Source organism: Ranitomeya imitator, chromosome 3 (assembly GCF_032444005.1).
Source record: "Ranitomeya imitator isolate aRanImi1 chromosome 3, aRanImi1.pri, whole genome shotgun sequence".
Classification (NCBI taxonomy): Eukaryota; Metazoa; Chordata; class Amphibia; order Anura; family Dendrobatidae; genus Ranitomeya; species Ranitomeya imitator.
This window is the reverse complement of record NC_091284.1, coordinates 668647420-668658566: the sequence shown is the minus strand read 5'-3', so window position 1 is coordinate 668658566 and position 11147 is coordinate 668647420. Positions and strand designations below refer to the sequence as shown.

At 44.1% G+C, this 11147-nt stretch overlaps 1 protein-coding gene across 1 annotated transcript in view; it reads left to right on the top strand.

The window, feature by feature from the left end:
- The first annotated feature begins 592 nt into the window (after positions 1-592).
- Positions 593-11147, top strand: part of CCNT1 (cyclin T1) — a 113941-nt gene continuing 103386 nt past the window's right edge. Inside the window, exons 1-2 of the mRNA XM_069758329.1 lie at positions 593-793; positions 3227-3308. Of these exons, the coding sequence (XP_069614430.1) occupies positions 648-793; positions 3227-3308 (228 nt within the window). The 5' untranslated portion in view covers positions 593-647. The remainder of the gene's footprint in view (positions 794-3226; positions 3309-11147) is intronic.

The following is an 11147-nucleotide window of genomic DNA, read 5'->3' as shown; positions in this document are numbered from 1 at the left end:
GCTAAGGCTACGTTCACATTAGCGTCGCTGTTGCGTCGGCGACCCAGCGGCGACGCACGGAAAAACGCGCGCAAAAACGCGCGCGTTTTGCGACGCGTGCGTCGTTTTTTGACGAAATCGGACGCAAGACAAATGCAACTTGTAGCGTTTTCTTGCGTCCGACGCTAGCGTCTAAAACGACGCACGTGTCGGAAAACGCGTGCAAAAAGACGCACGCGTCCCCTATGTTAAACATAGGGGCGCGTCGCCGCTGCGTCGCCGACGCAACAGCGACGCGACGCTAATGTGAACGTAGCCTAAGAGCTCTAGAAACACTGAAGCAGAAATCTGCTCGAAGAAACATTTCTGTCAGTCGCAAATTTCTTGGCTACGACTGTCTGTTACGTTTCCGTACACAACGTCTCCGTCAGCATAACCCGGATACAGAGCCACCACGGCCATCATTACCCTCTGCTCAGACACACTGCTCCCTCCCAGCCTGAGCCCCGCTGCCCCGACACCTCCCGCCGGCCATATTATAAAGCGTCGCTCTCGCTGACGTCACGTAGCTCCGCCCCTCCCAGAGCTTCCGGTCTACGCGGTGGGGCGCGCAGAGTCCATGATGACGCACTTCCTGTTTTCCCTCGCGCGTTCCCAGCTTTCCCGTCATGGCGCCGCCGAGCCGCTGGTATTTCACCCGGGAGCAGCTAGAGCGCAGCCCCTCCCGCCGCGCCGGCTTGGACTCGGATAAGGAGCTGTCGTACCGGCAGCAGGCGGCTAACCTCCTGCAAGACATGGGCCAACGGCTGAATGTGTATCCTTCCCTGGCCTGCGCTTGTCAGGAAGGAAGGCCTGGAGCTCGGCGCCCGTACGCGCCACCTGAGGGGAGCAGTGTCGCCCCTCTGCATGCAGCCGTGTGTATTTGTGGAGCTCAGCTGTGACCCCTGTACTATGCGCAGGGAGGGGCCCCGCGTCTACACGCGATAATGTCGTGACATAGACGTGATGGAGGGCCTGTGAGAGGTCACAGCGTCCCCAGGACACGCTGGAGCGGCCTGCTGTGGCCAGACCACTGAGGTAGTGCCATCATTCGGAGATGACTGACCCCCATATTCTCAGGGAGACGATATTGTATCTGGGGTCTAAAGCAGAAAACGTGACACGTAATCCAAGGCACACGAAAAATAAAAACCGCAACTCCGTGTGATAATAAACTGCAGACGTGTGTGGTGTTGTCAATCTAATAAATCCCGCGTTCACTTTTTATTTTTAGTGTGCCCTGCGTTCTGAGGGAGACCACTGACTGCATAGAGAAAGGCATGTATCTCAGGTTTTCCAGGATCAGGGAAACATGGCAGATTTCCTTTAGGCTATGTGCACACATTGCGGATTTTGATGTGTTTTTGGACTCACGGAATAGCATCAAATCCGCAGTTTAGTACAGTAACAATGATAGTTAATGGGAATTGCTGTGCACATGCTGTAGAAAAATCCGCACGGATTCGCTGTTTTTTTTTCCCGCCGCATGTCAATTCTTTGTGCGGAAATGCAGCGTTTCTGCACCCATTGACTATACATTGAGTAAGGCAAATCCGCACATCAAAAAACGCATGACCATCCGCATAAATTCCTCATTCAATCCACAAACATTTTCACCTGCGTTTTCTGCCAAGAGATGCTGTGTGGAAAATTCCACAGGCCAATCCGCGACGTGTGCACATACCTTTACAAACGGCACCACCTCTGACCACGGGTCGTGTCTGGGATTGCCACTTGTCTCAGCTATAGTTAACGTACGAGAGAGGCAGTGCTGTGCAGTCTGTGGACAGCTGTTCTGCTGTTTTGGAAAGAGGAAGGTTTTGTTTTTTACCAGTATAATACAACTCGTTCATAGACGTCTGTATTTTACCCTTATTCAAGTGCTGGTGAAATAAGCCTGGGAATAGAATTATTAAAAAATAGGTAAAAACGGGACCTCACGTACAAGTGAAAATGTTCACGCTGGCTCTCCGCAGCACAATTGCTGGATTACACCACAATATATAGGACTGTGTGCTGCTGCTACCGGGGCATTACAACCGTAAAAGTGGCCCAAAAATGGAACATGAAGCTCTCAGGCCCTAATTCAGAGTTTGCACAGAGCGCCTGCTGGCATGCATGATTATCGATACTGCACAGCAGGGCAACCTTTTATGTTATCAGGATAAACAGCGAGCCCAACCTCCTCAGCCCCAATAATTTGGGTCTATTTACATGTGCTATATAAATCTGCGACTGATTTAGTTATTTGAATGGAGTTTGTATAAATGATAACCACATTTAGATGTATGAAACGGGTTTTAAGTTGCAGCAATTTCTGTAACAAAACCATACTTGAATATATTTATAGGATTGAAAATACCGTCATTGGGATCCGACCCTTGGGATTACTATTGATCCCGATAATGGGGTTCTATAGAGTCCTGTCTTGAGTGATGTACTGTCGTGTGTCCTCTTTTTAACTCTTATCCTATGGTACTGCCAAAAATATGTGAGCAGTAGAATTGGTGTAAATTCATTTACAGGGCCCAGTCTATCAACCACGTCAATAATCTGTGATTGGGACCTGATAACCTATTACGTGACTGCATCTATGACTCTTGATTATCTGATCAGGCATAACATCATTGTTGCAATGTTGCGTCAGTCTAGTTAAAAGCCATAGAAGATGGTATTATGTAAGGCTATGTGCCCACGATTAGGAAATAGTTGGATGCAGCATATATTCGCTGTGTCCATAACGCGTTCTAATCACATAGGTAAATCCACGTGTTCACTAAACAATGCGGATTTACTGCATCCAGTACATTATATTGAACAGACTTTGACATGCTGCGGCTTGTAAACCCGCACCGCGAGTTCACGCAGCGTCAAATAGAAGCACAGGGGGCTTGGGATTTCTATAAATCCCATCCACTGTGCTTCTAATGTACTACGCAGAGTTTTGGACACAGTGCAGTCCTGTACCAGGACTTGTATTGTTCAAGATTATTGCACCTGTTTTTATTATGTATACCCCTCTTCACATGTAAAGCGCCATGGAATAAATGGCGCTATAATAATGAATAATAATAATCTTGGGAAGTCCCAATAAACATTGTAAATACCTGACAGATTCCTAAGCCAATTGTAACGACACTGCACTTTTTCTTTTCAGCATTTAGTGTATTTTTGAATATTTGTTTTTTCCTTAGTTTTATTACCGTAGATCTCAACTGACCATTAATACAGCTATTGTCTACATGCATCGTTTCTATATGGTCCAGTCCTTTACAAGATTCCACCGTAACGTAAGTGATTGTATGGTTTCCTTTTTTAAATGTGCTATCATTTGTAAAGTACAGTAACTCAAGCTTATGAACACATCCTGATGTTCCATAAAGTTACACGCTCAGTATGTATTCAAATCATATAGCTGAATATGTATACCTTAAAGGGATTGGCCATTTTATCTTCAGTTTAACAAACTGCACATCACTCCTGTCTGCAGAATAGCTGCTGATGGTTTTGCCAGTGACCAGACTTGTCCATCAGCCTTATCCAATTGAAGAACGCTGCAAGGGAGAAGGTTATTTTACTTGTGTCCCCAAAAGCTGTCAGCTTGAAAATATCGTAATTAAAACACACTAGATCTATAAGGGTATAAAGTCTAAAAATCTACCAATTAAAATTACATATATATTGTATATATGAATAAAATCATATAAAAACAGACTACCCCCACACACCAGTGTGTCAAGAAAGTGTAGTGCAACACTACTAAGCCCTAGGAATAAGAACGTGCTTGTGGCAAGGTATCAGGTCAGAAATACAATTACAACAGGGAAATAAATAAATTAATTTTTATTATTTATTTGCGTGGTAACAATAAATTAAAATTAATTAAATATTAAAAACAATTTCATTATATATACACATGTATGTCATTTCATGTGCCCATACCTATTTGGCTACCATAATATGTGGTATATATATATATATATATATTTTCTATTCGCCACGACAGCACCCACTAGAGAGAGGGGATCCACCCCTAGGAACAGGAAACCTACAGAGAGATAAAAGGGGCGGCCCCCCCTCGCTCCTCAGTTGGTTTCCTGTTCCTAGAAGGGAACCCACAGAGAAAAACTCTATGGCTAAGAAGAGGAAGACCTGCCTGGGCTACCGCCTGTATCGACTCTGCTGAGCGACAGGGGTCCCAGAGCAGGTAGACAGTGTCGGGGGAATGTTCCTGCGGGCTCCCCCCTCATCTGGTGCGGCTGACAGGGAAGCCTGAAGGTACCAACGGTCTCCCTGCTGGGACACCGTTGGGTAAGTGCTAATGAAAGGCACGGCGCAGTGTGGATACCTGTAGTAATGCCCTCCTGAGTGGAGCTGAGCAGCGGTGTGGTGTCCCTGGGCGGAATCTTCCCTCCGTTCCCTCCAGAGGTAAGAGGCGACATGGTGGGAAGCAGCGCTGAGAGCGCTTCCGGTTTGCAGAGACGCGGGCGCATGCGCAGTAGCGTCGGCGTCCCATGGAAGGAAGCTTGAACTTCCGGGGTCGCGGTGTCAGAGTACCATTTCCGGGGGAACCGCCATATTGGATTCCCCCATGCGATCCCAGCGTCTGGATGCCGGACTTGTGAGTAAAAAAAAAAAAAACAGGATGGGGATGTATGCAGGAGTGGCTACACTATAAAAGTCAGGATGAGAAGTGCAGTCAGTGTGCATTATGTTATCCCAAGAGGAGGTCCGTGTGCACTCCATGGAAGAGCCACTAGTACCTAGTAGCGAAACCAGGAAAAACAGCAGTGGACACTTTAAGTTAAGTGATTCCACTGATAAATTGGGAAGAAAATCATCCCGTTCCACATCCCAAACTAAGACAACCCCGCAGCCGGTAAAATTAATACGCTGGGTGAGTGTACGCATACTTCACTGAAGTATATATTGATTCCTTTGCTTGTATTACTTTAGGCAAAAAGGACGGGAAAGAGTAAGCACAAACAATGTGCTATATGTACCGAACCCCTGCCTGACTCCTATACTAAGAGTCTATGTCAGGCATGTATAGATAACACCTTACGGCAGGAGGAATCGGTGAAAATGAACGAGATACGGCTCATAATTAGGGAAGAACTTCAGTCGTTAGGAGGCGGTTCTTCCTCGATTAATACCGAGAAAAAGAAAAGAAGAGTATCCTCACCTAGAGCTGACACGTCAGCAGAGAGTGGGGAGGTCGACTCTGAGGTCTCTCAACTGTCTGATTCTTCAGGGGAAGAAGACTTTGTTTGCTTTCCAACTGAAGGCATAAACAACTTGGTTAAATCGGTGAGAAATACGATGGGGGTATCGGAGTCAAAAGAACCCCAAACACCACAGGAAATCATGTTTGCTGGTCTTTCCCAACGGAAAGGCCACGTGTTTCCAATAAACCAGGCCATAAAGGACCTCGTTAAGAAGGAATGGGGTAAAGGTCAAAAAGGTTTTGTACCAATACCCTGTAAGAGGCGCTACCCATTCGATGACGAAGATTTAAGTACATGGACCAAAATACCAAAGGTCGATGCTGCAGTTGCATCTACATCTCGCCGGTTCTCCTTGCCAGTGGAAGATGCAGGTTCCTTAACAGATCCCATGGACCGAAAATCAGATGCGCTCCTTAAAAAATCGTGGGAGGCCTGTGTCACGGCATTCAAACCGGCAATTGCAGCCACATGTACTGGCAGATCAATGTTAGTCTGGCTGGATCAGCTGGAGCAAAATATTAAAAATGGTGTATCCAGGGAGAAGTTACGAGCGTCTATCCCTTTGATCAAGGGTGCGGCTGCCTTTATATCGGATGCCTCTATTGACTCCCTACGACTGGCGGCCAGAACAGCTAATATCTCCAACACGGCTAGACGGGCTTTATGGCTAAAAAACTGGAAAGGAGATGCCCAATCTAGATCCAAATTATGTGCCATACCCTGTCAGGGTGAGTACCTGTTTGGAACAGTCCTTGACGATATACTCAAGAAGGCAGGTGAAAGGAAAAAAGGATTCCCTAATCCCTTTGTTCCATCTTACAGAAGGGCCTTCAGGAAGCCACCATTCGGAAAGAAGGGAGGCTTCAGAGACAGATGGAACAATAAGGATTTTAAACAAAAAGGAAACCTGTTTAATAAACGTCCATTCAAGCCAGCCGACAAATTCCAGTAATTATATTCCTCCAGTGGGTGGAAGATTAAAACAGTTTAGGCAACAATGGGAAGAGATAACAATAAATACTTGGGCCATTAAATTAATATCTTCAGGCCTCACATTAGACTTTATTAGAACTCCACCGGACTCCTTCCTCCTTACCACCTTAAGATCCAGGCCTCAGCAAGAGGCACTTGAAACAGAGGTTAAAACCCTCCTACGCAAACAAGTCCTAGTGGAAGTCCCATCTTCCCAGAGGGGGAGGGGATTTTATTCTCCCTTGTTTCTGATTAATAAGCCGGATGGTTCTTTCAGAACCATAATTAATTTAAGAAAGCTGAACTCCTTTATAAGGCCTAAAACATTCAAAATGGAATCCATTCGTTCAGCCATAAAGAATTTATTTCCAAACTGTTACATGGTAGTATTGGATCTTAAGGATGCTTACTATCATATTCCTATACATCATTTATTCCAGCAGTTCCTTCGGGTAGCAGTCTGTATAGAGGGACAAATTCGTCATCTACAATATAAGGCGATGCCCTTCGGATTATCCATGGCCCCAAGGGTTTTCACAAAATTGCTATTAGAAGTTATGTCTTTCCTAAGAGTAAAAGATACTTTAGTCATTCCATATCTAGATGACCTATTGATTGTGGGTAAAGACCCCCTACAGTGTGAGCAGAGGTTACGGGAAGTAGTGGTTTCCTTACAATCCCTGGGGTGGCTGGTTAATTGGGAAAAATCTAGACTTCAGCCGGTTAAGTGTCAGAAATTCCTAGGGCTCCTTCTAGATTCAGCTGACCAGATTTGTAAGCTGCCTGAGGATAAGAAAATCTCCATAGTTGATAAGGTATCTTTAGCAATAGAAAATCGTAGTATGTCACTCAGACAGAGCATGTCATTACTAGGTTCTCTGACATCGTGTATTCCTGCGGTCCAGTGGGCACAGGCTCATACTAGGCCTCTACAAAAATTTATATTAGAGGAAGACATTAAGAATAGAGGCTGTCTGGATAGAACAGTTTATCTAACAACGGAAGTATTACACTCCCTTAGGTGGTGGTTAAATCAGAAAAACCTTTCAAAAGGGGTTCTCTGGATAATTTCCCCCTCTAGTATAGTGACCACAGATGCTGGTCCTAAAGGCTGGGGGGCACATTTTAAGGATCAGTGGGTTCAGGATCTTTGGTCTAGTTCGGAACTGGATAGTTCTTCAAATGTCAAAGAGTTGAGGGCGATATATTATTCCCTACTTCACTTTCTTCCTCAGCTCAGCGGCTCTCACACAAGAGTGTTCTCCGACAACACCACGGCAGTAGCTTACTTAAACCATCAAGGAGGTACGCGGTCGGACAGACTCAGGCAGCTGGCATCAGACATCATGGAATTAGCCGAAGATCATCTGCTATCACTATCAGCAGTTCACATCAGGGGCACAGACAACTTTCGTGCCGATTTTCTGAGCCGTCACACCCTTCATCAAGGGGAATGGATGCTAAACAGAAAAATTTTCAAAATGATAACAGCGCAATGGGGTATTCCTCAAATAGACTTGTTTGCCACAAGAGCCAACCGACAGGTCAGGATGTTTGCCTCTCTAAACAGAGAGGACAAGCCGGACATACTCGATGCCCTCCAAGTGCCCTGGACTTTCGACCTGGCATATGCTTTTCCTCCATGGAATCTACTACCTTTGGTAATAAGAAAAATAAGAGAAGAAGGAGCAAGAATTCTATTAATAGCCCCATTCTGGCCCAAAAGGCCATGGTTCTCATGGCTGAGGGCGATGTCAGTGTCGGACCCGTGGATTCTGCCTCAATCCAAGGACCTGCTCTCTCAGGGTCCGTTCCTTCATCCTCAGGCAAAGGGCATGAATTTAACTGCATGGAGTTTGAAAGGCAGTTACTAAATCTCAGGGGGTTTTCTAGTGGGTTAATAGATACTCTGATGAAAAGTAGAAAACCCTCAACTACCAGGATTTATGTCAGAATTTGGAGGAAATTCCTTCAATTCCATACTACACAACTTTCCGCTGATATTCCTATATTTCCAATATTGGAATTTCTACAAAAAGGTCTGGAATTAGGTCTTTCAGTAAACACTCTGAAAGTACAGGTGTCAGCCTTAGGAGCTCTTTTTAATTTTGATGTAGCAGGAAATAAATGGATATCCCGGTTTATATCAGCCTGTGAGAGATCGAGACCAATTAGCATACCTCGGGTTCCTCAGTGGGATCTATCAATAGTCCTAAATGCATTGACTCAATCACCTTTTGAGCCTCTCCATGCAGCCTCACTAAAAAATATTTCTTTAAAAACAGTATTATTAGTGGCATTAATTTCTGCCAGAAGAGTAAGTGATCTTCATGCTTTATCTATAGATCCTCCCTTTTTTGTGGTAACATCAGATAGGATACTTTTAAAAACAGATCCTTGTTATCTCCCTAAGGTGGCTTCTACCTTTCATAGATCCCAGGAGATCCAGTTACCTACCTTTTATGAGAACCACTCAACTCCAGAAGAAGAAAGACTTCACACCCTAGATGTAAAAAGGACTGTCTTGGCCTATTTAGAGAGAACTAGGGACTGGAGGAAGAGTAGGGCTCTCTTTGTGTCTTTTCAGGGTAAAACCAAGGGTGCCGGAGTCACAAAGAACACATTATCTCGCTGGATCAGAGAGGCAATAATCTTGGCGTATAAGGCTGGAGGGAAAGATCCTCCAATACATGTAGGAGCACACTCTACAAGAGCCCTGTCGACTTCCTGGGCAGAAAGGGCGAATGTGCCAATAGACCTTATATGTAAGGCTGCAACTTGGTCTTCACCGAATACCTTCTATAAGCATTATAGATTAGATCTATCCTCTACTTCTGATCTCACCTTTGGTGTATCGGTCCTTGACTCAGTAAACCCACCCAGTCTATAGTCTCTGCAATTCTCTCTAGTGGGTGCTGTCGTGGCGAATAGAAAATACCGGATTACGTACCGGTAATGCTCTTTTATAGAGCCCACGACAGCACCCGTTCACATCCCTCCCTTTTCTGTATATAGTTGCACATGGTGCTTGTTTGGTGAGGTGTAAATATTAGAAAATATAGTATGAGGTTGTAAATATGTATATATATGGATATACCCGAACCTGTTAACTAAAACCTGGCGGCGGTTCCTCCTATTCTCTGTAAAACAACTGAGGAGCGAGGGGGGGCCGCCCCTTTTATCTCTCTGTAGGTTTCCTGTTCCTAGGGGCGGATCCCCTCTCTCTAGTGGGTGCTGTCGTGGGCTCTATAAAAGAGCATTACCGGTACGTAATCCGGTATATTTTATACATATAGCTGCAGCGACTGAATATATGAAAAAAATAGTACTAAAATAGCAGAGGGTATATCTAAAAACATGTGAAAAAAAGGTGTGAAAAAAAGAGACCCATGTGTGCATGGGTACATGGTACATGGGTCTTTTTTTCACATGTTTTTAGATATACCCTCTGCTATTTTAGTACTATTTTTTTCATATATTAAGTCGCTGCAGCTATATGTATAAAATATATATATATATATATACCACATATTATGGTAGCCAAATAGGTATGGGCACATGAAATGACATACATGTGTATATATAATGAAATTGTTTTTAATATTTAATTAATTTTAATTTATTGTTACCACGCAAATAAATAATAAAAATTAATTTATTTATATCCCTGTTGTAATTGTATTTCTGACCTGATACCTTGCCACAAGCACGTTCTTATTCCTACAGCTTGAAAATAGAAGAGCTGTTCAGTCTATTAGGAAGGCAGCAACAACAAGCGCCAAGACGAGAATCTGTAATGCTTAAATAATAAATAAGTGGCAAAAATCATGTCCTGAAAACATTTGTTAAAATAAAGATAAAGTTGCCATCCCCTTAAATCTTTTTATTTTATGGTGTACGCAATAGCTTGCGTTTTCCTAAACTATAAGAGAAAGTATGCCTGACATTTGGTAACAAAAAGTTTGCCAAAATGACATACTTCCACATATAATATGCCCATAACAAGTAACGCAATGCTTTATGTATAAATTTGAACAAGAATAATATATCAGACAGCAGACCACCCAAATGTGGTATGATGGATTTGCAACCAGGAGTTATGAATTGATTACCTTTGATGTATATAAGCACAAACATGGTGATACACTTGTACAATGTACTGAACACCATGTGTACTACCAGGAAAGAGGATTGTTATTTCTTTATACCTGCTGCTTATTATTTTACTAGATGGTGGCCCGATTCTAACGCATCGGGTATTCTGGAATATGCATGCCCACGTAGTATATTGCCCAGCCCACGTAGTATATTGCCCAGACACGTAGTAAATTGCCCAGTCACGTAGTATATTGCCCTGCCACGTAGTATATTGCCCTGCCACGTAGTATATTGCCCAGTCACGTAGTATATTGCCCAGTCCACGTAGTATATTGCCCAGCCACGTAGTATATTGCCCAGTCACGTAGTATATTGCCCAGTCACGTAGTATATTGCCCAGTCACGTAGTATATTGCCCAGTCACGTAGTATATTGCCCAGTCACGTAGTATATTGCCCAGTTACGTAGTATATTGCCAAGTCACGTAGTATATTGCCCAGCGACGTAGTATATTGGCCAGCGACGTAGTATTCAGCACAGAACCAGGTAGTATATTGCTCAGCCACATGGTATATTGCCCAGTCACGTAGTATATTGCCCTGCCACGTAGTATATTGCCCAGTCACGTAGTATATTGCCCAGTCACGTAGTATATTGCCCTGCCACGTAGTATATTGCCCAGTCACGTAGTATATTGCCCAGCCACGTAGTATATTGCCCAGTCACGTAGTATATTGCCCAGTCACGTAGTATATTGCCCAGTCACGTAGTATATTGCCCAGTCACGTAGTATATTGCCCAGCCACATAGTTTATTGCCCAGTCACGTAGT